General features: G+C 51.2%; 1 protein-coding gene across 1 annotated transcript in view; it reads left to right on the forward strand.

Moving 5' to 3' along the window:
• Positions 1 to 26,022, forward strand: part of nvl (nuclear VCP like) — a 287,895-nt gene extending 261,873 nt beyond the window's left edge. Inside the window, exons 19-23 of the mRNA XM_041188172.1 lie at positions 4,417 to 4,523; positions 13,010 to 13,086; positions 22,323 to 22,411; positions 23,131 to 23,216; positions 24,485 to 26,022. Of these exons, the coding sequence (XP_041044106.1) occupies positions 4,417 to 4,523; positions 13,010 to 13,086; positions 22,323 to 22,411; positions 23,131 to 23,216; positions 24,485 to 24,529 (404 nt within the window). The 3' untranslated portion in view covers positions 24,530 to 26,022. The remainder of the gene's footprint in view (positions 1 to 4,416; positions 4,524 to 13,009; positions 13,087 to 22,322; positions 22,412 to 23,130; positions 23,217 to 24,484) is intronic.
• The last annotated feature ends 1,050 nt before the right edge of the window (positions 26,023 to 27,072 follow it).

Below are 27,072 nucleotides of genomic sequence, written 5' to 3' on the forward strand. Positions count from 1 at the left end.
TCAGGGAGACCGTGGGGAGTGTCCCTCTTTCAGGGAGTGTCCCAGTTTCAGGGAGGCCGCGGGGAGTGTCCCGGGGAGTATCCCAGTTTCAGGGAGGCCGTGGGGACTGTCCCTCTTTCAGGGAGGCCGCGCGGAGTGTCCCGGTTTCAGGGAGGCTGCAGGGAGTGTCCCGGGGAGTATCCCAGTTTCAGGGAGGCCGCGGGGAGAGTCCTGGGTTTCACGGAGGCCGGGAGGAGCGTACCGGGTTTCAGGGAAGGTCCCGGGTTTCAGGGAGGCCGCGGGGAGTGTCCCAGTTTCAGGGAGGGCACGGGGAGTGTCCCAGTTTCAGGGAGTGTCCCGGGGAGTATCCCAGTTACAGGGAGGCCGCGGGGAGAGTCCCGGGTTTCAGGGAGGCCGCGGGGAGTGTCCCGGTTTCAGGGAGTGTTCCGGGGAGTGTCCCGGTTTCAGGGAGGCCGCGGGGAGTGTCCCGGTTTCAGGGAGTGTTCCGGGGAAATTCCCAGTTTCAGGGAGGCCGCGGGGAGCGTCCCGGGTTTCAGGGAGGCCGCGGGGAGTGTCCCAGTTTCAGGGAGTGTCCCGGGATTCAGGGAGTGTCCCGGTTTCAGGGAGGCTGCGGGGAGTGTCCCGGGTTTCAGGGAGGCCGGGTGGAGTGTCCTGGGTTTCAGGGAGGCCGCAGGAGTGTCCTGGGTTTCAGGGAGGCCGAGAGGAGTGTCCCGGGTTTCAGGGAGGCCGCGGGGAGTTTCCTGGGTTTCAGAGAGGCCGCGCGGAGTGTCCCGGTTTCAGGGAGGCCGCGGGGAGTGTCCCGGTTTCAGGGAGGCCGCGGGGAGTGTCCCGGTTTCAGGGAGGCCGCGGGGAGTGTCCCGGTTTCAGGGAGGCCGCGGGGAGTGTCCCGGTTTCAGGGAGGCCGCGGGGAGTGTCCCGGTTTCAGGGAGGCCGCGGGGAGTGTCGCGGGTTTCAGGGAGGCCGCGGGGAGTGTCCCGAGTTTCAGGGAGGCCGCGGGGAGTGTCCCTCTTTCAGAGAGGCCGCGGGGAGTGTCCCGGGTTTCACGGAGGCCGGGAGGAGCGTACCGGGTTTCAGGGAACGTCCCGGTTTCAGGGAGGCCGCGGGGAGTGTCCCAGTTTCAGGGAGTCCGTGGGGAATGTCCCGGTTTCAGGAAGGCTGCGGAGAATGTCCCAGGTTTCAGGGAGGCCGCGGGGAGTGTCCCGGTTTCAGGGAGGCCGCCGGGAGTGTCCCGGTTTCAGGGAGGCCGCGGGGAGTGTCCCGGTTTCAGGGAGGCCGCGGGGAGTGTCCCGGTTTCAGGGAGGCCGCGGGGAGTGTCCCGGTTTCAGGGAGGCCGCGGGGAGTGTCCCGGTTTCAGGGAGGCCGCGGGGAGTGTCCCGGTTTCAGGGAGGCCGCGGGGAGTGTCCCGGTTTAGGGAGGAAGCGGGGAGTGTCCCGGTTTCAGGGAGGCCGCGGGGAGTGTCCCGGTTTCAGGGAGGCCGCGGGGAGTGTCCCGGTTTCAGGGAGGCCGCGGGGAGTGTCCCGGTTTCAGGGAGTCCGCGGGGAGTGTCCCGGTTTCAGGGTGTCCGCGGGGAGTGTCCCGGTTTCAGGGAGTCCGCGGGGAGTGTCCCGGTTTCAGGGAGTCCGCGGGGAGTGTCCCGGGTTTCAGGGAGGCCGCGGGGAGTGTCCCGGTTTCAGGGAGGCCGCGGGGAGTGTCCCGGTTTCAGGGAGGCCGCGGGGAGTGTCCCGGTTTCAAGGAGGCCGCGGGGAGTGTCCCGGTTTCAGGGAGGCCGCGGGGAGTGTCCCGGTTTCAGGGAGGCCGCAGGGAGTGTCCCGGTTTCAGGGAGGCCGCGGGGAGCATCCCGAGTTTCAGGGAGGCCGGGAGGAGCGTACCAGGTTTCAGGGAGGCCGGGAGGTGCCTCCTGGGTTTCAGGGAAGGTCCCGGTTTCAGGGAGGCCACGGGGAGTGTCCCGGGTTTCAGGGTGGCCGCGGGGAGTGTTCCGGTTTCAGGGAGGCCGCGGGGAGTGTCCCGGTTTCAGGGAGGCCGCGGGGACTGTCCCTCTTTCAGGGAGGCCGCGGGGACTGTCCCGGTTTCAGGGAGGCCGCGGGGAGTGTCCCGGTTTCAGGGAGGCCGCGGGGAGTGTCCCGGTTTCAGGGAGGCCGCGGGGAGTGTCCCGGTTTCAGGGAGGCCGCGGGGAGTGTCCCGAGTTTCAGGGAGGCCGCGAGGAGTGTCCCGGGTTTCAGGGAGGCCGCGGGGAGTATCCCAGTTTCAGGGAGGCCGCGGGGAGCGTCCCGGGTTTCAGGGAATGTCCCGGTTTCAGGGAGGCCGCGGGGAGTGTCCCGGTTGCAGGGAGGCCGCGGGGAGTGTCCCGGTTTGAGGGAGGCCGCGGGGAGTGTCCCTCTTTCAGGGAGGCCGCATGGAGTGTCCCGGGTTTCAGGGAGGCCGCGGGGAGTGTCCCTCTTTCAGGGAGGCCGCGGGGAGTGTCCCTCTTTCAGGGAGGCCGCGGGGAGTGTCCCTCTTTCAGGGAGGCCGCGGGGAGTGTCCCTCTTTCAGGGAGGCCGCGGGGAGTGTCCCGGTTTCAGGGTGGCCGCGGGGAGTGTCCCGGTTTCAGGGAGGCCGCGGGGAGTGTCCCTCTTTCAGGGAGGCCGCGGGGAGTGTCCCGGGTTTCAGGGAGGCCGCGGGGAGTGTCCCGGGTTTCAGTGAGGCCGCGGGGAGTGTCCCGGGTTTCAGGGAGGCCACAGGGAGTGTCCCGGGTTTCAGGGAGGCCGCGGGGAGTGTCCCGGGTTTCAGGGAGGCCGCGGGGAGTGTCCCTGTTTCAGGGAGGCCGCGGGGAGTGTCCCTGTTTCAGGGAGGCCGCGGGGAGTGTCCCGGTTTCAGGGAGGCCGCGGGGAGTGTCCCGGTTTCAGGGAGGCCGCGGGGAGTGTCCCGGTTTCAGGGAAGCTGCGGGGAGTGTCCCGGTTTCAGGGAGGCCGCGGGGAGTGTCCCGGTTTCAGGGAGGCCGCGGGGAGTGTCCCGAGTTTCAGGGAGGCCGCGGGGAGCGTCCCTATTTCAGGGAGGCCGGGAGGAGCGTACCAGGTTTCAGGGAGGCCGGGAGGAGCGTCCCGGTTTCAGGGAGGCCGTGGGGAGTGTCCCGGTTTCAGGGAGGCCGCGGGGAGTGTCCCGGTTTCAGGGAGGCCGCGGGGAGTGTCCCGGTTGCAGGGAGGCCGCGGGGAGTGTCCCGGTTTGAGGGAGGCCACGGGGAGTGTCCCTCTTTCAGGGAGGCCGCATGGAGTGTCCCGGGTTTCAGGGAGGCCGCGGGGAGTGTCCCGTTTTCAGGGAGGCCGCAGGGAGTGTCCCTCTTTCAGGGAGGCCGCGGGGGGTGTCCCGGGTTTCAGGGAGGCCGCGGGGGGGTGTCCCGGGTTTCAGGGAGGCCGCGGGGAGTGTCCCGGTTTCAGGGAGGCCGCGGGGAGTGTCCCGGTTTCAGGGAGGCCGCGGGGAGTGTCCCGGTTTCAGGGAGGCCGCGGGGAGTGTCCCGGTTTCAGGGAGGCCGCGGGGAGTGTCCCGGTTTCAGGGAGGCCGCGGGGAGTGTCCCGGTTTCAGGGAGGCCGCGGGGAGTGTCCCGGTTTCAGGGAGGCCGCGGGGAGTGTCCCGGTTTCAGGGAGGCCGCGGGGAGTGTCCCGGTTTCAGGGAGGCCGCGGGGAGTGTCCCGGTTTCAGGGAGGCCGCGGGGAGTGTCCCGGTTTCAGGGAGGCCGCGGGGAGTGTCCCGGTTTCAGGGAGGCCGCGGGGAGTGTCCCGGTTTCAGGGAGGCCGCGGGGAGTGTCCCGGTTTCAGGGAGGCCGCGGGGAGTGTCCCGGTTTCAGGGAGGCCGCGGGGAGTGTCCCGGTTTCAGGGAGGCCGCGGGGAGCGTCCCGAGTTTCAGGGAGGCTGCGGGGAGCGTCCCGGGTTTCAGGGAGGCCGGGAGGAGCGTACCAGGTTTCAGGGAGGCCGGGAGGAGCGTACCAGGTTTCAGGGAGCGTCCCGGTTTCAGGGAGGCCGTGGGGAGTGTCCCGGGATTCGGGGAGGCCGCGGGGAGCGTCCCGGTTTCAGGGAGGCCGAGGGGAGTGTCCTGGGTTTCAAGGATTGTCCTGGGTTTCAAGGAGTGTCCTGGGTTTCAGGGAGGCCGCAGGGAGTGTCCCGGTTTCAGGGAGGCTGCAGGGAGTGTCCCGGTTTCAGGGAGGCTGCAGGGAGTGTCCCGGTTTCAGGGAGGCCGCGGGGAGTGTCCCGGGTTTCAGGGAGGCTGTGGTGAGTGTCCCTGTTTCAGGGAGGCTGTGGGGAGCGTCCCGGTTTCGGGGAGGCCGCGGGGAGTGTCCTGGGTTTCAGGGAGGCCGCGGGGAGTGTCCCAGTTTCAGTCAGGCTGCGGGAGCGTCACGGTTAGATTGATGGTGATTGACTGTTCCGTATTTGCCGTTGTGTGTTTTTAGATATTATTGACCCTGCTATACTGCGCCCTGGACGGTTGGATAAGACATTGTATGTTGGATTGCCGCAGGCCGCAGACAGATTCGCCATCCTCCAAACTCTAACAAAGGTAACAGATCAGTGGAATTGACTCTCGCCGCGACTTGAAGATTTTTCCCTCCTGTGAAGTGAGGGTCAGTCTGCTCCGTCCTCACATTCTCTGTGAAGTGAGGGTCAGTCTGCTCTGTCCTCACATTCTCTGTGAAGTGAGGGCCAGTCTGCTCCGTCCTCCCCATTCTCTGTGAAGTGAGGGTCAGTCTGCTCCGTCCTCACATTCTCTGTGAAGTGAGGGTCAGTCTGCTCCTTCCTCACATTCTCTGTGAAGTGAGGGTCAGTCTGCTCCTTCCTCACATTCTCTGTGAAGTGAGGGTCAGTCTGCTCCATCCTCCCCATTCTCTGTGAAGTGAGGGTCAGTCTGCCCCGTCCCCCCCATTCTCTGTGAAGTGAGGGTCAGTCTGCTGCGTCCTCACATTCTCTGTGAAGTGAGGGTCATTCTGCTGCGTCCTCACATTCTCTGTGAAGTGAGGGTCATTCTGCTGCGTCCTCACATTCTCTGTGAAGTGAGGGTCAGTCTGCTCCGTCCTCACATTCTCTGTGAAGTGAGGGTCAGTCTGCTCCGTCCTCACATTCTCTGTGAAGTGAGGGTCAGTCTGCTCCATCCTCACATTCTCTGTGAAGTGAGGGTCAGTCTGCTCCGTCCCCCCCCATTCTCTGTGAAGTGAGGGTCAGTCTGCTCCGTCCCCCCCATTGTCTGTGAAGTAAGGGTCAGTCTGCTCTGTCCTCACATTCTTTGTGAAGTGAAGGTCAGTCTGCTCCGTCCTCACATTCTCTGAAGTGAGGGTCATTCTGCTCCGTCCTCACATTCTCTGTGAAGTGAGGGTCAGTCTGCTCCGTCCTCACATTCTCTGTGAAGTGAGGGTCAGTCTGCTCCGTCCTCACATTCTCTGTGAAGTGAGGGTCAGTCTGCTCCGTCCTCACATTCTCTGTGAAGTGAGGGTCAGTCTGCTCTGTTCCCCCCCCATTCTCTGTGAAGTGAGGGTCAGTCTGCTCTGTTCCCCCCCCATTCTCTGTGAAGTGAGGGTCAGTCTGCTCTGTTCCCCGCCCCCCCATTCTCTGTGAAGTGAGGGTCAGTCTGTTCTGTTCCCCCCCCATTCTCTGTGAAGTGAGGGTCAGTCTGCTCTGTTCCCCCCACATTCTCTGTGAAGTGAGGGTCAGTCTGCTCCGTCCTCACATTCTCTGTGAAGTGAGGGTCAGTCTGCTCCGTCCTCACATTCTCTGTGAAGTGAGGGTCAGTCTGCTCCGTCCCCCCCATTCTCTGAAGTGAGGGTCAGTCTGCTCCGTCCTCACATGCTCTGTGAAGTGAGGGTCAGTCTGCTCCGTCCCCCCCGTTCTCTGAAGTGAGGGTCAGTCTGCTCCGTCCTCACATTCTTGTGAAGTGAGGGTCAGTCTGCTCCGTCCTCACATTCTCTGTGAAGTGAGGGTCAGTCTGCTCCGTCCCCCCCATTGTCTGTGAAGTAAGGGTCAGTCTGCTGCGTCCTCACATTCTCTGTGAAGTGAGGGTCAGTCTGCTCTGTCCTCACATTCTCTGTGAAGTGAGGGTCAGTCTGCTCCGTCCTCACATTCTCTGTGAAGTGAGGTCAGTCTGCTCCGTCCTCACACTCTCTGTGAAGTGAGGGTCAGTCTGCTCCGTCCTCACATTCTCTGTGAAGTGAGGGTCAGTCTGCTCCGTCCTCACATTCTCTGTGAAGTGAGGGTCAGTCTGCTCTGTCCTCACATTCTCTGTGAAGTGAGGGTCAGTCTGCTCCGTCCTCACATTCTCTGTGAAGTGAAGGTCAGTCTGCTCCGTCCTGCCCATTTTCTGTGAAGTGAGGGTCAGTCTGCTCCGTCCCCCCCATTCTCTGAAGTGAGGGTCAGTCTGCTCCGTCCCCCCCATTCTCTGAAGTGAGGGTCAGTCTGCTCCGTCCTCACATTCTTGTGAAGTGAGGGTCAGTCTGCTCCGTCCTCACATTCTCTGTGAAGTGAGGGTCAGTCTGCTCCATCCTCACATTCTCTGTGAAGTGAGGGTCAGTCTGCTCCGTCCCCCCCATTGTCTGTGAAGTGAGGGTCAGTCTGCTCCGTCCTCACATTCTCTGTGAAGTGAGGGTCAGTCTGCTCCGTCTCCCCCATTGTCTGTGAAGTGAGGGTCAGTCTGCTCCGTCCTCACATTCTCTGTGGTGAGGGTCAGTCTGCTCCGTCCTCACATTCTCTGTGAAGTGAGGTCAGTCTGCTCCGTCCTCACACTCTCTGTGAAGTAAGGGTCAGTCTGCTCCGTCCTCACATTCTCTGTGAAGTGAGGGTCAGTCTGCTCCGTCCTCACATTCTTGTGAAGTGAGGGTCAGTCTGCTCCGTCCTCACATTCTCTGTGAAGTGAGGGTCAGTCTGCTCCATCCTCACATTCTCTGTGAAGTGAGGGTCAGTCTGCTCCGTCCTCACATTCTCTGTGAAGTGAGGGTCAGTGCTCGCTCACATCTCTGTGAAGTGAGGGTCAGTCTGCTCCGTCCTCACATTCTCTGTGAAGTGAGGGTCAGTCTGCTCCGTCCTCACATTCTCTGTGAAGTGAGGGTCAGTCTGCTCCGTCCTCACATTCTCTGTGAAGTGAGGGTCAGTCTGCTCTGTCCTCACATTCTCTGTGAAGTGAGGGTCAGTCTGCTCCGTCCTCACATTCTTGTGAAGTGAGGGTCAGTCTGCTCCGTCCTCACATTCTCTGTGAAGTGAGGGTCAGTCTGCTCCGTCCTCACATTCTCTGTGAAGTGAGGGTCAGTCTGCTCTGTTCCCCACCCATTCTCTGTGAAGTGAGGGTCAGTATGCTCTGTTCCCCCCCCATTCTCTGTGAAGTGAGGGTCAGTCTGCTCTGTTCCCCCCCCATTCTCTGTGAAGTGAGGGTCAGTCTGCTCCGTCCTCACATTCTCTGTGAAGTGAAGGTCAGTCCGCTCCGTCCTGCCCATTTTCTGTGAAGTGAGGGTCAGTCTGCTCCGTCCCCCCCATTCTCTGAAGTGAGGGTCAGTCTGCTCCGTCCTCACATTCTTGTGAAGTGAGGGTCAGTCTGCTCCGTCCTCACATTTTTGTGAAGTGAGGGTCAGTCTGCTCCGTCCTCACATTCTCTGTGAAGTGAGGGTCAGTCTGCTCCGTCCCCCCATTGTCTGTGAAGTAAGGGTCAGTCTGCTCTGTCCTCACATTCTTTGTGAAGTGAGGGTCAGTCTGCTCTGTTCCCCCCCCATTCTCTTTGAAGTGAGGGTCAGTCTGCTCCGTCCTCACATTCTCTGTGAAGTGAGGGTCAGTCTGCTCCGTCCCCCCCATTCTCTGAAGTGAGGGTCAGTCTGTTCCGTCCTCACATTCTCTGTGAAGTGAGGGTCAGTCTGCTCTGTCCTCACATTCTCTGTGAAGTGAGGGTCAGTCTGCTCTGTTCCCCCCCCCATTCTCTGTGAAGTGAGGGTCAGTCTGCTCTGTTCCCACCCCATTCTCTGTGAAGTGAGGGTCAGTCTGCTCTGTTCCCCCCCCATTCTTTGTGAAGTGAGGGTCAGTCTGCTCCGTCCTCACATTCTCTGTGAAGTGAGGGTCAGTCTGCTCCGTCCCCCCCATTCTCTGAAGTGAGGGTCAGTCTGCTCCGTCCTCACATTCTTGTGAAGTGAAGGTCAGTCTGCTCTGTCCTCACATTCTCTGTGAAGTGAGGGTCAGTCTGCTCCGTCCTCACATTCTCTGTGAAGTGAGGGTCAGTCTGCTCCGTCCTCACATTCTCTGTGAAGTGAAGGTCAGTCTGCTCCGTCCTCACATTCTCTGTGAAGTGAGGGTCAGTCTGCTCCGTCCTCACATTCTTGTGAAGTGAGGGTCAGTCTGCTCCGTCCTCACATTCTTGTGAAGTGAGGGTCAGTCTGCTCCGTCCTCACATTTTCTGTGAAGTGAGGGTCAGTCTGCTCCGTCCTCACATTCTCTGTGAAGTAAGGGTCAGTCTGCTCTGTCCTCACATTCTTTGTGAAGTGAGGGTCAATCTGCTCCTTCCTCACATTCTCTGAAATGAGTGTCAGTCTGCTCCGTCCTCACATTCTCTGTGAAGTGAGGTCAGTCTGCTCCGTCCTCACATTCTCTGTGAAGTGAGGGTCAGTCTGCTCCGTCCTCACATTCTCTGTGAAGTGAGGTCAGTCTGCTCCGTCCTCACATTCTCTGTGAAGTGAGGGTCAGTCTGCTCCGTCCTCACATTCTCTGTGAAGTGAGGGTCAGTCTGCTCCGTCCTCACATTCTCTGTGAAGTGAGGGTCAGTCTGCTCTGTCCTCACATTCTCTGTGAAGTGAGGGTCAGTCTGCTTTGTTCCCCCCCCATTCTCTGTGAAGTGAGGGTCAGTCTGCTCTGTTCCCACCCCATTCTCTGTGAAGTGAGGGTCAGTCTGCTCTGTTCCCCCCCCATTCTTTGTGAAGTGAGGGTCAGTCTGCTCTGTTCCCCCCCCATTCTCTGTGAAGTGAGGGTCAGTCTGCTCCGTCCTCACATTCTCTGTGAAGTGAAGGTCAGTCTGCTCCGTCCTGCCCATTTTCTGTGAAGTGAGGGTCAGTCTGCTCCGTCCCCCCCATTCTCTGAAGTGAGGGTCAGTCTGCTCCGTCCTCACATTCTCTGTGAAGTGAGGGTCAGTCTGCTCCGTTCCCCCCCATTCTCTGAAGTGAGGGTCAGTCTGCTCCGTCCTCACATTCTCTGTGAAGTGAGGGTCAGTCTGCTCCGTCCCCCCCATTGTCTGTGAAGTAAGGGTCAGTCTGCTCTGTCCTCACATTCTTTGTGAAGTGAGGGTCAGTCTGCTCCGTCCTCACATTCTCTGTGAAGTGAGGGTCAGTCTGCTCCGTCCTCACATTCTCTGAAGTGAGGGTCAGTCTTCTCTGTCCTCACATTCTCTGTGGTGAGGGTCAGTCTGCTCCGTCCTCACATTCTCTGTGAAGTGAGGTCAGTCTGCTCCGTCCTCACATTCTCTGTGAAGTGAGGGTCAGTCTGCTCCGTCCTCACATTCTCTGTGAAGTGAGGGTCAGTCTTCTTTGTCCTCACATTCTCTGTGGTGAGGGTCAGTCTGCTCCGTCCTCACATTCTCTGTGAAGTGAGGTCAGTCTGCTCCGTCCTCACATTCTCTGTGAAGTGAGGGTCAGTCTGCTCCGTCCTCACATTCTCTGTGAAGTGAGGTCAGTCTGCTCCGTCCTCACATTCTCTGTGAAGTGAGGGTCAGTCTGCTCCGTCCTCACATTCTCTGTGAAGTGAGGGTCAGTCTGCTCCGTCCTCACATTCTCTGTGAAGTGAGGGTCAGTCTGCTCCGTCCTCCCCATTCTCTGTGAAGTGAGGGTCAGTCTGCTCCATCCTCACATTCTCTGTGAAGTGAGGGTCAGTCTGCTCCGTCCTCCCCATTCTCTGTGAAGTGAGGGTCAGTCTGCTCCGTCCTCACATTCTCTGTGAAGTGAGGGTCAGTCTGCTCTGTCCTCACATTCTCTGTGAAGTGAGGGTCAGTCTGCTCCGTCCCCCCCATTCTCTGTGTAGAGAGGGTCAGTCTGCTCTATCCTCACATTCTCTGTGAAGTGAGGGTCAGTCTGCTCCGTCCTCATTCTCTGTGAAGTGAGGGTCAGTCTGTTCCGTCCTCACATTCTCTGTGAAGTGAGGGTCAGTCTGCTCCGTCCTCACATTCTCTGTGAAGTGAGGGTCAGTCTGCTCCGTCCTCACATTCTCTGTGAAGTGAGGGTCAGTCTGCTCCGTCCTCACATTCTCTGTGAAGTGAGGGTCAGTCTGCTCCGTCCTCACATTCTCTGTGAAGTGAGGGTCAGTCTGCTCCGTCCTCACATTCTCTGTGAAGTGAGGGTCAGTCTGCTCCGTCCTCACATTCTCTGTTTCGTGGAGTGGTTGTGTTGCTGGGTTGGAAGTGACAGGTCGAGATTGACAACTGTAAATTAATTCTCGATGAAGACCACTTATTCCTTCCCTGTTAGGCACATGACAACATCAACATTCATATCTGAAAGAGATAAAGGTCAAACTCTGTCAGCTGACTCCTGACTGAATTATATGTACAATGGAATCTCAGAGCAGTGGGAAGAAAGCTTCTATTCTCTTTCATTCCGTCTCCACCAGAATGATCACCCTCTGTTCATTGTTTAAGTCTCGCGCACGTACACACTCTTACCCTGTTCGTTTTACCGTTGATGAATCCAGTATCCCTCTGTCTTTCTCGCTCGTCTCTCTCTCTCCCTCCCTCTCTTGCTCCTCTCTCTATCTCTCTCTCTCTCGCTCTCTATTGGTCCTCTTTCCCCTTGACCCCCTCTCTCATTTTTCTCTCCTGCTCTGCCATTCAGTATGTTCGTGGCTGATTCTCCATCACAACACCTTACTCCTGCTCTCTCCCCGTACCGGTTGATGCACTTTAGAGTCTGGAAATCTATCTATATCCTTCATAAATATATTAAGTGGTAGAGAATTCCACAGTTCATCACCCTCTGAGTGAAGAAATTTTTCCTCATCGCAGTCCTAAATGACCCACCCGAATGTGGGTGGGGTGGGGGAAGGGATCGAAATGGGCTAAAAGGTGGAGATAAAACAATAGATCGAAATAAATTTAAAATTAGGTGGGAAAAAATATATATATTTGTTAAAAAAATTATAAATTATTGGAAGGAGGGTGATCGGAAAGGGGGTGGTGATGGAGGAGAGAGTTCATGATCTAAAGTTGTTGAATTCAATATTCAGTCCGGAAGGCTGTAAAGTGCCTAGTTGGAAGATGAGGTGTTGTTCCTCCAGTTTGCGTTGAGCTTCACTGGAACAATGCAGCAGGTCAAGGATGGACTTGTGAGCTTGAGAGCAGGGTGGTATTACAAGACTAAGACCCCTTGTTCTCGACCCCAGCCAGAGGAATCATGATTGCTGCATCCAGTCTGTCCGTCCCTGTCAGAATTTTATATGTTTCAATGAGATCCTCTCTCATTTTTCTAAACTCCAGTGAATGCAGGCCCAGTCAGCCCAATCTCTCCTCATACAACAATCATTCCTTCCCAATAATCAGTCTGGTGAGCCTTTGCTGCACTCCCTTTATGGCAAGTGCATCCTTTCTTAGGTAAGGAGACCGAAACTGCACATAATATTCCAGGTGTGGTCTCACCAAGGCCCTGTACAGCTGTAGTAAGACTCCTTGCTCCTGTACTCAAATCCTCTCACACTGAAGGCCAATATGTCATTTGCTGCCCTAACTGCTTGCTGCACCTGCATGCTTGCTTTCAGTGATTGGTGTACAAGGACACCCAGGTCCCTTTGTACATCAACATTTCCCAATCTATCACCATTTAAATAATACTGACATTCCATTTTTCCTACCTAAGTTGATAGCTTCACGCTTATCGACATTATACATGCCACGTCTTTGCCCACTCACTCTACCTGCCTAAATTGCCTTGAAGCCTCTTAACATCCTCTTCATAACTCACATTCCCACCTCGTTCTGTGTTGTCAGCAAACTTGGAAATATTACAATAATATAAAAGCAAAATACTGCAGATGCTGGAAATCTGGAACAAAAACAAAAATACCTAGAAAAACTCAGCAGGTCTGACAGCATCTGCGGAGAGGGATTCAGTTGACGTTTCGAGTCCGTATGACCCTTCATCAGAACTAAAAATATAGAAATGAGATGAAATATAAGCTGGTAGAGGGGGGTGGGACAGGTAGAGCTCAATAGGGGGCTAGTGATAGGTGGAGGCCTAGAAGAGACTGCCAAAGATATCATAGACAAAAGAACAAAGGGGTGTTGACGGTGGTGATATTATCTAAAGGATGTGTTAATGGGGACTTTAAGGGAAGCAAGCAGGACAAGCTAATGGTAGATGGCCCGAATGTGGGTGGGGTTGAGGGAAGGGATCGAAGTGGGCTAAAAGGTGGAGATAAAGCAATAGATCGAAATAAATTCAAAATTAGGTGGGAAAAGAAAAATATATTTGTAAATAAATTATTGGAAGGAGGGTGATCGGAAAGAGGGTGGGGATGGAGGAGAGAGTTCATGATCTGAAATTGTTGAACTCAATATTCAGTCTGGAAGACTGTAAAGTGCCTAGTCAGAAGATGAGGTGCTGTTCCTCCAGTTTGCGTTGAGCTTCACTGGAGCATTGCAGCAGGTCAAGGATGGACATGTGTGCTTGAGAGCAGGGTGGTATTACATTTGGTTCCCTCATCCAAATAATTGATATATATTGTGAATAACAGGGGCCCAAGCACTGATCCCTGCAGGACGCCACTAGACACCCGCCTGTCACTCTGAAAATGACCCATTTATTCCCACTCTGTTTCCTGTTTTAACCAGTTCTCGATCCATGCCAATATATTACCCTTAATCCCATGTGCTTTAATTTTGCATACTAACCCATATGCTATTCCTATATTTATTGATTAATAACCTTGTTACTGATAACAAACGTGCGGGAGAGGGTGTGCGTGCAGGAGGGGCTACACTGGGATTGGGATGAAGGGGTAGTTTGGGGGGTAAATGTGTTTTCTGCGCTCCTGATTGATTTTCTGTTCCAGTTTGGGACTTGCCCTCTCCTGGATCCTGATGTTGACCTGTTTGCGATCGCCAGTGACCAACGCTCAGATTCTTTCACGTGAGTTCATGCTCTGGCCCCTCCCTCCACATCCTGACCCCTCCCTTCTCTCTCGCCCTCCTTCTTCCCTCAACCCCCCCCCCCCCCCAGCGCAAGGGCAGGAGAGCAGGAGGGTGAGGGCACCTGGCAGCTTTGGGAGGGAGCGAGGGCGGGAGAGGGCTTTGGGCGGGAGGGAGCATGGGGGGGCGAGGGAGGGATGGAGGGAGCACTTACTATTTACGTTTGGTAGAAGATTTTTGATTCCCTGTTGACTGCCATTCTGTTCTGCTATTCTCTCCTTGCCAGTCTTATTTTCCCTCATGTCATCTGGATCTTGTTTGAAGAATTCACGTACACCCACTTTTTTTCCTTCTTCATATTCTGTATCTCTCTCTCCATCCAAGGAGCCCTGGTTTTGATTCCCGACCTTTCTCCCTTATTGGAATGTAGCAGCTTGCACCTGAAACATCGCTTCCTTAAAGATCACCCATTGTTCTGTTAGTTTTCCCTGTCAGTCTTTGAGATCCTGTTTTGTCATACTGGGATTCTAATTTTGAAGTTATTCTTTAGATTGTTCCTTGCCCTTCTTCATTACTATTCTAAACCTTATGATACAACGATTACTCTTACCTAATGTTCCCCCCACAAACACTTGGTCCACTTGATCCACCTTATTTCCTAGCACCAGATCCAGCAGTCCTCTCCTTTCTAGTTAGGCCAAGAGCATCCTGGCTAAAGAAGTTCTCCAGGACATATTTCAGAAATTCCCCTCCATCCTTAACCTTCCCTTAACCATCTCTTACCGCAAAAGGGATAATAATTGAAGCACTCAAGCTGTTCCAGTGCAGCTACAACACTGGCATCTGCCCGGCAATGTGGTAATTGCCCAGGTTAGTCCTGTACACAACAAGCAGGACAAATCCAATCCGGCCAATTACCGCCCCATCATGACAAGGAAGTATTCAATGAACGGAATGACACTAGAAAGTTCTGAGGAATAAAGGGACCTTGGCGTGTGTGTCCATCGATCTCTGAAGGAGGAGGGGCATGTTAGTGGGGTGGTGAAAAAGGTATATGGGACACTTGCCTTTCTCAATCGAGGCATAGATTACAAAAGTAGGGAGGTCATGTTGGAGTTGTATAGAACCTTGGTGAGGCCACAGCTGGAGTACTGTGTGCAGTTCTGGTCGCCACATTATAGGAAGGATGTGATTGCACTGGAGGGGGTGCAGAGGAGATTCACCAGGATGTTGCCTGGGATGAAACATTTAAGTTATGAAGCGAGGTTGGATAGACTTGGGTTGTTTTCGTTGGAGCAGGGAAGACTGAGGGGAGACCTGATCGAGGTATACAAGATTATGAGGGGCATGGACAGGGTGGATAGGGAGCAGCTGTTCCCCTTAGTTGAAGGGTCAGTCACGAGGGGACACAAGTTCAAGGTGAGGGGCAGGAGGTTTAGGGGGGATGTGAGGAAAATCTTTTTTACCCAGAAGATGGTGACTGTCTGGAATGCGCTGCCTGGGAGGGTGGTGGAGGCAGGTTGCCTCACATCCTTTAAAAAGTACCTGGATGAGCACTTGGCACGTCATAACATTCAAGGCTATGGGCCAAGTGCTGGTAAATGGGATTAGGTAGATAGGTCAGGTGTTTCTCACGTGTCGATGCAGACTCGATGGGCCAAAGGGCCTCTGCTGCACTCTGATTCTGTGAAGTGATGGAAGGGGACATCAACAGTGCTATCAAGCAGCACTTGCTCAGCAATAACCTGCTCACTAATGCTCAGTTTGGGTTCTATCAGGGCCACTCAGCTCCTGACCTCATTACAGCCTTGGCTCAAACATGGACAAAAGAGCTGAACTCCCAAGGTGAGGTGAAAGTGACTGCCCTTGACGTCAAGGCAGCATTTGACTGAGTGTGGCATCAAGGAGCCCCAGCAAAACTGGAGTCAATGGGAATTGTGGGAAAACTCTCCGCTGGTTGGGGTCATACCTAGCAAAAGGAAGATGGTTATGGTTGTTAGAGGTCAGTCATCTCAGCTCCAGGACATCACTGCAGGAGTTCCCCTCAGGGTAGTGTCCTCGGCCCAAACATCTTCAGCTGCCTCATCAATGACCTTCCTTCCATCATAAGGTCAGAAGTTGGGATGTTTGCTGATGATTGCACAATGTTCAGCACCATTCACAACTCCTCTGATGCTGAAGCAATCCATGTCCAAATGCAGCATGACCTGGACAATATCCAGGCTTGGGGCTGACAAGTGGAAGTAACATTTGCGGCAGATAATTATCCAGCAATGACCAGTACTGGGGAAAGTGGGAGCTGTACTATTGGGAAGGTCTTCACTTGAATCGTGCTGGGACCAGTGTTCTAGCGAATCAAAAAAACTATGGCTATCAAGAGGGCTTTAAGCTAAATAGTGGTTGGGGATGGGGGGGGTGGTGGTGGTGGGGGGTAGAGTTTACAGGAGGGGAGATTTAAAAAATTAACAAGAAAAGACAAGGCAATCGTGCAGCGCAGTGATATGGGGAATGATTGCCAGAGTATGGCAGGGAGGAACAGAGCTAACAAAGATAAGAGTGCACCAGCAAATAAGGCCAGAGTAGGGAAATGTGGTAAAAGGGCAATATTAAAGGCTCTTTATCTGAATGCAGCATTCATAACAAGATTGATGAATTGATTGCGCAAATAGAAATAAATAGTTATATAATAACCATTACAAGGTCATAGTTGTAAGGTAAACAAGGGTGAATATTCAAGGGTATTTGACATTTCTGAAAGGTCGGAAGAAAATAAAAGTAGATGAGCAGTTCAGTTATTGAAGAATGAGATCAATACAATCGTGAAAAATGATCTTGGCTGGGAAGATCAAGATGTAGAATCAGTTTGGGTAGAAACATAGAAAATAGGAGCAGGTGAAGGTCATTTGTTTCTTTGAGCCTGCTCCGGCATTCAGTATGATCATGGCTGATCCTCTATCCCAACACCGAATTCCAGCTGTCTCCCCATACCCTTTGACACGTCTAGAGTCTAGAAATCTGTCTATTTCCTTCTTAAATATATTCAGTGACTTGGTCTCCACAGCCTTCTGTGGTAGAGAATTCCATAGGCTCACCACCCTACTCCAAGTATGGTCTCACAGCTGCAGTAAGACATCCTTGCTCCTGTACTCAAGTCCTCTCACAGTGAAGGCCAGCATACCATTTACCTTCTTAACTGCTTGCTGTACCTGCATGCTTGCTTTCAGTGATTGGTGTACAAGGACACCCAGGTCCCTTTGTACTTCAACATTTCCCAATCCATCACCATTTAAATAATACTCTGCCATTCTGTTATTCGTACCAAAGTGAATAACTTCACATTTATCCATGTTATACTGCATCTAGTGTGTATTTGCCCACTCAACCAGTCTAAATTGCCTTGAAGCCTCTTAACAGCCTCCTCATCGCTCACATTCCCACCAAGTTTCATGTCATCAGCAAACTTGGAAATATTACATTTGGTTCCCTCATCCAAATCATTGATATATATTGTGAACAGCTGGAGCCCAAACACTAATCCCCACGGTACCCCACTAGTCACTGCCTGCCACTTCGAAAAAGACCCATTTATTCCTACTCTCTGTTAACCAATTTTCAATCCATGCCATATTACCCCTAATCCCATGTGCTTTAATTTTACACACTAACCTCTTACGTGGCACTTTATTAAAAGCTTTCTGAAAGTCCAAATACACCAGTCCTCCCTTATCTATTCTGCTAGCAATGTCCTCAAAAAACTCCAGTAGGCTTATGAAACATGATTTCCCTTTCATACATCCATGTTGATTTTGTCTAATCCCATTGATATTTTCTAAGTGTCCTGTTATCACATCCTTTATAATAGACTCTAACATTTTCCCTACCACTGATCTAACATCAGATAGAGGATCAACCTAATGCTAACTGGTCTGTAATTCACTGTTTTCTCCCACCCTCCCTTTTTTAAACAATGGGGTTCCATTTGGCACCCTCTAATCTGCAGGGACTGTTCCAGAATCTACAGAATTTTGGAAGATGACAACCAATGCAGCCACTATTTCCATGGCCACCTCCTTTAGTATCCTGGAATGTAGATTATCAGGCCCTGGGGATTTATCAACTTTCAGTCCCATTAATTTCTCCAGCACTATTGTTTTAGTAATACTGATTTCCTTCAATTCCTCCTTCTCACTAGACCCTTGGTTCCCTAATATTTCTGGGAAGTTATTTGTGTCTTCCTTTGTGAAGACAGAACTAAAGTAGCTGTTTAATTGCTGTGCCATTTCCTTGTTCTATATTATAAATTCTCCTGTTTCAGACTAACTAATCTTTTTCTTTTTACACACTTATAGAAGCTTTCACATTCCACTTTTATGTTCCTTTCAAGTTTACTCTCAGACTCTACTCTTCCCCCTTAATCAATCTGTTGGTCCTCCATTGCTAAATTCTGAACTGCTCCAAACCCTTAGGCTTGCTACTTTTTTCAGCAACTTTATATGATTCCTCTTTGAAACTAATACTATCCTTAATTTCTTTTGTTAGCCATGTTTGGGCCACTTTTCCTGTTGTGTTTTTGCGCCAGAAAGGAGCAACTGTTGCAATGAATGCATACATTCATTCCTTAAATTGTAGCCATGTCTATCCACCATCATACCTTTTAATAAAGTTCCCCAATCTATCTGAGCCAACTCATACCTCATACCATTGTAGTTTCCTTTGTTAAGATTTAAGAATTAGCTTTAGATCGGAATACTTCACTTTCCATCTGAATGAAAAATTCTATCACGTTATGGTCACTGTTCCCAAAAGGACCCCATACAACAAGATTATTAATTAACCCCTTCTCATTGCACAATACCAAATGCAGGATAGCCTGCTCCCTGGTCAGTTCCTCGACATACTGGTCTAAAAAGCCATCTTGTACACACTCCAGGAATTAATCCGCAAGGGTATTATTGCTAATTTGGTTTGCCCAGTCTATATGCAGATTGAAGTCACCCATGATTACCGTAGCGCCCTTGTTACATGCACCTCTAATTTCCTATTTAATGCTGTCCCCTACCTTATCACTACTGTTTGGAGGCCAATACACAACTCCCAGTAATGTTTTCTGCCCCTTGTTGCTTCTTAGCTCCACCCAGACTGACTCTACATCTAGATTTTCTGAGTCAATTTCCTCTCTCACTATCGCATTGATTTCGTCCTTAACTATCAACGCCATGCCATATACTTTTCCATTTTGCTTGTCCATCCTAAACATCGACTACCATTGGATATTCAGTTCCCAGCCCTGGTCACCCTGCAGCCATGTCTCTGTAATCGCAATCACTTCGTACCATTTACATCTATATACGCTGTTAATTTCTTATTACAAATGGTCTGTGCATTCAGAAATAGAAAAGCGGAATTCAGGCCACAATCAGATCAGCAATCATCTTATTAATTGCCAGATCAGGCATCATGGGTCAAATGGCCCATCTTGTTTCTACTTCTACTCTTGCTGGTATGTGGTACTGGGAGTAATCTAGAAATTATTACCTTTGAGCTCCTACTTTTTAAATGCCTCCTTAGTTCCTAAAAAGCTGACCTTGGGCCTCAATACCTATTCTCTCCATGTTGTTCGTTATTCCTCACAGTTGGGAGTGAGCTGTGTTGATTCAGTTTGTTATTCCTCACAGTCGGGAGTGAGCTGTGTTGATTCATTTTGTTATTCCTCACAGTCGGGAGTGAGCTGTGTTGATTCAGTTTGTTATTCCTCACAGTCGGGAGTGAGCTGTGTTGATTCAGTTTGTTATTCCTCACATTCGGGAGTGAGCTGTGTTGATTCAGCTTGTTATTCCTCACAGTCGGGAGTGAGCTGTGTTTATTCAGTTTGTTATTCCTCGCACTCGGGAGTGAGCTGTGTTGATTCAGTTTGTTATTCCTCACAGTCGGGAGTGAGATGTTTTGATTCAGTTTGTTATTCCTCACAGTCGGGAGTGAGATGTTTTGATTCAGTTTGTTATTCCTCACAGTCGGGAGTGAGATGTTTTGAATCAGTTTGTTATTCCTCACAGTCGGGAGTGAGATGTTTTGATTCAGTTTGTTATTCCTCACAGTCGGGAGTGAGCTGTGTTGATTCAATTTGTTATTCCTCACAGTCGGGAGTGAGCTGTGTTGATTCAGTTTGTTATTCCTCACAGTCGCAAGTGAGCTGTGTGGATTCAGATTGTTATTCCTCACATTTGGGAGTGAGCTGTGTTTATTCAGTTTGTTATTCCTCACAGTCGGGAGTGAGCTGTGTTGATTCAGTTTGTTATTCCTCACAGTTGGGAGTGAGCTGTGTTTATTCAGTTTGTTATTCCTCACAGTCGGGAGTGAGCTGTGTTGATTCAGTTTGTTATTCCTCACAGTTGGGAGTGAGCTGTGTTGATTCAGTTTGTTATTCCTCACAGTTGGGAGTGAGCTGTGTTTATTCAGTTTGTTATTCCTCACAGTCGGGAGTGAGCTGTGTTGATTCAGTTTGTTATTCTTCACAGTCGGGAGTGAGATGTGTATATTCAGTTTGTTATTCCTCACAGTTGGGAGTGAGCTGTGTTGATTCAGTTTGTTATTCTTCACAGTCGGGAGTGAGCTGTGTTGATTCAGTTTGTTATTACTCACAGTCGGGAGTGAGATGTGTGGATTCAGATTGTTATTCCTCACATTTGGGAGTGAGCTGTGTTTATTCAGTTTGTTATTCCTCACAGTTGGGAGTGAGCTGTGTTTATTCAGTTTGTTATTCCTCACAGTTGGGAGTGAGATGTTTTGATTCAGTTTGTTATTCCTCAGTCGGGAGTGAGCTGTGTTGATTCAGTTTGTTATTCCTCACAGTCGGGAGTGAGCTGTGTTGATTCAGTTTGTTATTACTCACATTTGGGAGTGAGCTCTGTTTATTCAGTTTGTTATTCCTCACAGTCGGGAGTGAGCTGTGTTGATTCAGTTTGTTATTACTCACAGTCAGAATGAGCTGTGTTGATTCAGTTTGTTATTCCTCACAGTCGGGAGTGAGCTGTGTTGATTCAGTTTGTTATTACTCACAGTCGGGAGTGAGCTGTGTTGATTCAGTTTGTTATTACTCACAGTCGGGAGTGAGATGTGTGGATTCAGTTTGTTATTACTCGCAGTCGGAATGAGCTGTGTTTATTCAGTTTGTTATTACTCACAGTCGGAATGAGCTGTGTTGATTCAGTTTGTTATTCCTCACAGTCGGGAGTGAGCTGTGTTGATTCAGTTTGTTATTCCTCACAGTCGGAAGTGAGCTGTGTTGATTCAGTTTGTTATTCCTCACAGTCGGGAGTGAGCTGTGTTGATTCAGTTTGTTATTCCTCACAGTCGGAAGTGAGCTGTGTTGATTCAGTTTGTTATTCCTCACAGTCGGAATGAGCTGTGTTTATTCAGTTTGTTATTACTCACAGTCGGAATGAGCTGTGTTGATTCAGTTTGTTATTCCTCACAGTCGGGAGTGAGATGTGTTGATTCAGTCTGTTATTCCTCACAGTCGGGAGTGAGCTGTGTTTATTCAGTTTGTTATTCCTCACAGTTGGGAGTGAGCTGTGTTGATTCAGTTTGTTATTCCTCACAGTCGGGAGTGAGCTGTGTTGATTCAGTTTGTTATTACTCACAGTCGGGAGTGAGCTGTGTTGATTCAGTTTGTTATTCCTCACAGTCGGGAGTGAGCTGTGTTGATTCAGCTTGTTATTCCTCACAGTCGGGAGTGAGCTGTGTTGATTCAGTTTGTTATTCCTTACAAAAAGAAAAATATCTGGAAAAACTCAGCAGGATTGGCAGCATCTGCGGTGAGGAACACAGTTAACCTTTCGAGTCAGTATGACTCTCCCACTGAGCTAAGTAAAAATAGCAGAGAGGTGAAATATAACCTGGTTTAAGAGGGGGTGGGAATGGAGAGCTGGATAGACGGCCATAGATAGCCAAAAGGTGTCATAGACAAGAGGACAAAGAAGTGTTGAAGGTGGTGATATTATCTAAGGAATGTGCTAATTAAGTTTAGAATGCTGGACAAGCAAGTTACAGATAGCCCGATTCGGGGTGGGGTGGAGTGAAGGGATCGAGAAAGGCTAAAAGGTAGAGATAAAACAATGGATGGAAATACATTTAAAAATTTTGTAAGTAGGTGGGAAAAGACAAATCTAAATAAATTATTGGAAAAAAAAGGGTGCGATTGGAAAGGGGGTGGGGATGTAGCGGAGAGTTTACGCTCCAAAATTGTTGATCTCAATATTCAGTCTGGAAGGCTGTAAAGTGCCTAGTCGGAAGATGAGGTGCTGTTCCTCCAGTTTGCGTTGAGCTTCACTGGAACAATGCAGCAGGCCAAGGACGGACATGTGGGCAGACTAAATTGAGGGAAGCGTAAGTGAAATGCTGCTTCACTTGAAAGGAGTGTTTGGGTCCTTGGACGGTGAGGAGAGGGGAAGTGAAGGGGCAGGTGTTGCACCTTCTGCGGTTGCATTGGAAGGTGCCATGGAAAGGGGTGGAGGTGTAGGCGGTGATGGAGGAGTGGACCAGGGTGTCCTGGAGGGAACGATCCCTGCAGAATGCCGCCAAGGGAGGTGAAGAGATGTGTTTGGTGGTGGCATCATGCTGGAGTTGGTGGAAATGACGGAGGATGATCCTTTGAATGCGGAGGCTGGTGGGGTGATAAGTGAGGACAAGGGTTTGCTATCATGTTTCTGGGAGGGAGAGGAAGGTGTGAGGGCGGATGCACGGGAGATGGGCCGGAAATGGTTGTTGCTCCTCACAATCGGGAGTGAGCTACGTTGATGCAGTTTGTTATTCCTCACAGTCGGGAGTGAGCTGTGTTGATTCAGTTTGTTATTTCTCACAGTTGTGAGTGAGCTGTGTTGATTCAGTTTGTTATTTCTCACAGTTGTGAGTGAGCTGTGTTGATTCAGTTTGTTATTCCTCACAGTCGGGAGTGAGCTGTGTGGATTCAGTTTGTCGTTCCTCACGTCGGGAGTGAGCTGTGTGGATTCAGTTTGTTATTCCTTTCAGTGGGTAGTGAGCTGTGTTGATTCAGTTTGTTATTCCTCACGTCGGGAGTGAGCTGTGTTGATTCAGTTTGTTATTCCTCACAGTCGGGAGTGAGCTGTGTTGATTCAGTTTGTTATTCCTCACAGTCGGGAGTGAGCTGTGTTGATTCAGTTTGTTATTCTTCACAGTCGGGAGTGAGCTGTGTTGATTCAGTTTTGTTGTTCTCTGCAGGGGTGCGGACCTTTCTGCATTGGTGCGTGAAGCTTCCATTAATGCCCTGAGACAGCATCTCTCTGACCGGTCCCCAGAGCGGGCTTCAGGTAATGAAATGTTAACCACCCCCACGAGAGAGAGATTCTCCCAGTAACCAGTCACTCCAAGTCTCTGAGCCTTATCCCTACAGCAGTTAACGCCCTTCCTAACCTTCATCCTAGATCCTCTCCGCCCCCTCCCTCCCACCCTCCCCTCCCTCTCCCTCCCCACCCCCTCCTTCCCTTCCCTCCTCGCCTCTCCTCCTCCCCTCCCCTGCTCCCTATCACTCTCCAGATACTGGCTCCTCCCAGGTCCCCCTCAGTGTCTGGACTCGAGCTGCTGCCTTCCATCCAGGTCTCAGAGGTCCCAGTGCTCCCACACCCTCACCTTGGACCCTATACCTCCCCTAGTCCCGCCACTCCTTATCGCATTTACCATCTACGCTTCGCATGGACTGCAGGTCAGCCACTGCCCCTCTTGCAATCTTTGTGAACCTGTTACACTCTCCCCTGTTCCCCCTACCCCTCCTTCCAGTGCCTGAACCACCCCATTTTTACTTTACAAAAGCAGAATTACCTGGAAAAACTCAGCAGGTCTGGCAGCACCAGCGGAGAAGAGCAAAGTTAGCGTTTCGACTCGAAATGTCAACTCTTTTCTTCTCCGCCGATGCTGCCAGAGCTGCTGAGTTTTTCCAGGTAATTCTGTTTTTGTTTTGGATTTCCAGCATCCGCGGTTTTTTGTTTTTATTTCCATTTGTACTTTAGTCTTTTCACTGTCTTTTTGAAAGTTTCAGCTCCCAGTTTGAGAGTGCTGGTGGCACGGCAGCATTTCGAAGAAGCCTTTGACAAAGTGAGACCTTCTGTGTCCAAAAAGGTGAGATCAGAAATACAGAGAATGTGCAACTGAAGCAGGATCGTCCCCTCCCTGGTCCCCTCGCCCCACCTGACCAGGCTTCGCCCCACCTGACCAGGCTCCGCCCCCCCCCCTCGCCCCACCTGACCAGGCTCCACCCCCCCCCTCGCCCCACCTGACCAGGCTCCACCCCCCCCTCGCCCCACCTGACCAGGCTCCGCCCCCTCGCCCCACCTGACCAGGCTCCATCCCCCCTCGCCCCACCTGACCAGGCTCCGCCCCCTCGCCCCACCTGACCTGGCTCTGCCCCCTCGCTCCACCTGACCAGGCTCCGCCCCCTCACCCCATCCTGCTCCGCCTCATCTGGCTCTGCCCCCTCGCCCCGCCCTGCCCCCTCACCCCATCCTGCTCCGCCCGCTCCCCTTGCCCCCCTGCCCACTTCCTGACCTCGTCTCCCCGCCACGCCATCCCGCTTCACCCCATCCCTCTTCCCCTCCGCCGCCCCCAGCCCCACCTTCTCTGCCACCCCCTCCCTCTCCCCCTCCCCCTCCGCCGCACCCGGCCCCGCCCCCTCTGCCACCCCCTCCCTCTCCCCCTCCGCCACCCCCGGCCCCGCCCCCTCCGCCACCCCCTCCCTCTCCCCCTCCTCCTCTGCCACCCCCTCCCTCTCCGCCGCCCCCTCCCTCTCCGCCACCCCCACCCCCTCCCTCTCCACCGCCCCCTCCCTCTCCGCCACCCCCACCCTCTCTGCCACCCCCGCCCACTCCCTCTCCGCCGCTCCAGGTGTTAGCTGATATTTTATCTCAACTATTTTATCTACTATCTCCAGATCCTTGCCTATTCCTCAAAAGAGAGACATGTTGCTGAAGTTTTTTGTCTTGCAAATTTCAAACCATCCCAACCATTTGTTCTGATGGGTGCAAGATGAAAAGTGAACGTCTTTTTCAGCAATAAAAGTTTTAACACAGCGAGTGGTTAGCATCCGGAATGCACTGCCCAAGTGTGGTGAAGGCAGATTCAATCAAGACATTCAAAAGGGGATTGGATAATTCTCAGAAAAGAAAAGAAAATTGCAACCATGTGATGCGATTTAGTAGTAATTATGGCATAGCTTAGGATAGCTGCTGGGAGCAAATTCCCTCTGACCATGTTCACCAACCAGATTGCTCTCCTCTTCTCCCTCCAATCCTGCTCCTCTCTGCCCTCTCCTATTCCCACTTCCCTCTTCCACTGTCTCTTTCTGACTTTTTCTCACCCTCTAACTCTCTCTCCCTCTCTCTCTTTTGTAGGATCAGCTGATGTATGAATTGCTGCGACAGTCTCTCAGCCGATGATTCGTGTGTGTGAGATCCTCACTGCGCCTTTCCCTGAGCTGCTGTTTGAAGTCCTTTCATACAGGATGTTGCTGGTGTGACTTTTACAGAATGTCTTAATCCTTGACTCACTGTGTGAGTTGCATTTCCTGAGTATATGGGTTCTGATAGAAATGCTGGGCTTCTGTGACCAGTTTCCTGTTACGAGGATCAGGCTAGAGTCACCACCAAAAGCCACTTTGGAGAGGCGGGGTGGAGTATGATATGTTTCTTATTTTAATCAAATACCTTAATACCTTGTAACAAACCCCACCCCCTCAGGTAATAAACCTCTTAATAGCTACCCCCCTTCAGTTACTGCCCACCTCAGTAAAATCTCCCACCTCTCAAAAACGACCACCTGCATTGCATTCCAAGACTTAGGAGCAAGAAAAAATAAATAGGCTATGTGATAAAAGTGACTGTCTGTTTGATTTAATTTATATTGGGTAGGGAGTGGATTTGTGAGAATTCTGGCTGAAGGTTTGCTTGCACCGTTAAAGTGAGTGAAAGCAGCTGTTGGGAAGGGAACTACTCCTCAACTCAGCTGTGATTCCATCTTCATGGATGGGATAGGGTAAGAATTCAGATTCTTAAAAAATTGATATTCATTCACCTCCTGACTCCCCAAAACCTCTCTGCCACGACAAGGCACAAGAATGTGATGAATACTTGGGGAAGCGGTGACATAATGGTATTGTCACTGGGCTAATAATTTAGAGACCCAGGGTAATGCTCTGGGGACCCGGGTTCGAATCCACCATGGCAGATGGTGGAATTTGAATTCAATAAAAATGATGACCATAAAACCATTGTCGTAAATCCCCATCTGGTTCACTAATGGCCATCAGAGAAGTGTTATGACATGGCCGATGATGTGTGCCAGGCAGACCAAATCCACAAGGGAAACCTGATCATGCTATCATAACGCTTTTGCAATTTGTATTTATTTCGAGATGCATGCACTGATTTCAGAAGTAATAAGTCCAGCAAGACTTTGAGATTTTAATAAAATCTAAATTAAAATATTTATTAACAAAAGAAAAGATTTCAAGCACATACATAGGACTACAAGTTACGACTATAACTCTTAAAATTCCTAATTAACCTGACTCCCAGTTATATCCCTTTAAGGCAACAGTCCAAAAATAGCAGATCCAGCAAATTAACACAATACCCTGGACAGTGGGATTCCAAATGGCTTTCTCCAGCTTCAGTTTCAGTAGATAGCAGACTTGTGCACAAATACTGGAGGCTTCACTAAAGCTATTTCATACAGAATGCCTTTTCCTGACACATTGCCTCATTCTCCTTTATATATGCTTCTCCTTGTTATGTAAATTCTATTGTTTCATATGTCTTTGAAACTGTATCTTCCTCATAATGTAAAAACCTTCATGATGCTACTATTGTCAGTAACTTCTGGGAAAAATAAACACATTCCTTAGCCTTGTTTATCTGGCTAATTAAACGGACTAAAGTCCCTTTGAAATCTCCTTTTATCTAAAAGTGCAAATTCTCTTCACATCTTAAATGCTAAGCCAGCATCCATGTTTACTCATTTGCTTCTTTTGATGAGTTAAAACTTGCGGTCTACTTGACTCCAAATGTAATTGAATTACACACAGACAGACCCAACTACTTACCCCCAAAAATCTACTTTACAAAAAACCTGAAAAATATTATGAAAATGATTATACTTTCATGACAGAAGGAAATCAGCTGTCCTTACCTGGTCTGGTGTACATGTGACTCCAGAGCCACAGTAATGTGGTTGACTCTTAACTGCCCTCTGCTTAAAAAAAAAATCTAAAAGGAATGAAACCGAATGGACTATCTGGCATCGGAAACGACAACGGCAAACTCAGCCCTGTCGACCTTGCAAAGTCTTCCTTAATAACATCTGGGGGTTTGTGCCAAAATTGGGAGAGCTGTCTCAACAGCCTGGCATAGCCTGCCATAGTCATACTCATGGAATCATATCTTACAGATCATGTCCCAGACACCACCATCACCATTTCAGGGGTGGTGGCACCGTGATATACAGTTGGGATGGACTTGCTCTCGGAGTGCACAACATCAATTCTGGACCACATGAAGTCTCATTGCATCAGGTCAAGCATGGGCAAGGAAACCTGATTTCCACATATCCTCAGCTGATGAATCAGTTCTCTTCTATGTTGAACATCACTTGGAGGAAGCACTGAGGGTAACAAGGGCGCAAAATGTACTCACTGCTGACCGAGCTGGCCGAGTTCTAAAGGACATAGCTGCTAGACTGGGTCTGCGGCAGGTGGTGAGGGAACCAATGAGAGGGAAAAACATACTTGACCTCATCCTCACTAACCTGTCTACTGCAGATGCATCAGTCCATGGCAGTATTGGTAGGAGTGACCACTGCACAGCCCTTGTGGAGACAAAGTCCCACCTTCACTTTGAGCATACCCTCCATCATGTGTAGCTCTACCATCGTGCTAAATAGAATAAATTTTGAACAGATCGAGCAACTCAAGACTGGGCATCCA

Source organism: Carcharodon carcharias, chromosome 5, assembly GCF_017639515.1.
Source record: "Carcharodon carcharias isolate sCarCar2 chromosome 5, sCarCar2.pri, whole genome shotgun sequence".
Taxonomy (NCBI): domain Eukaryota; kingdom Metazoa; phylum Chordata; class Chondrichthyes; order Lamniformes; family Lamnidae; genus Carcharodon; species Carcharodon carcharias.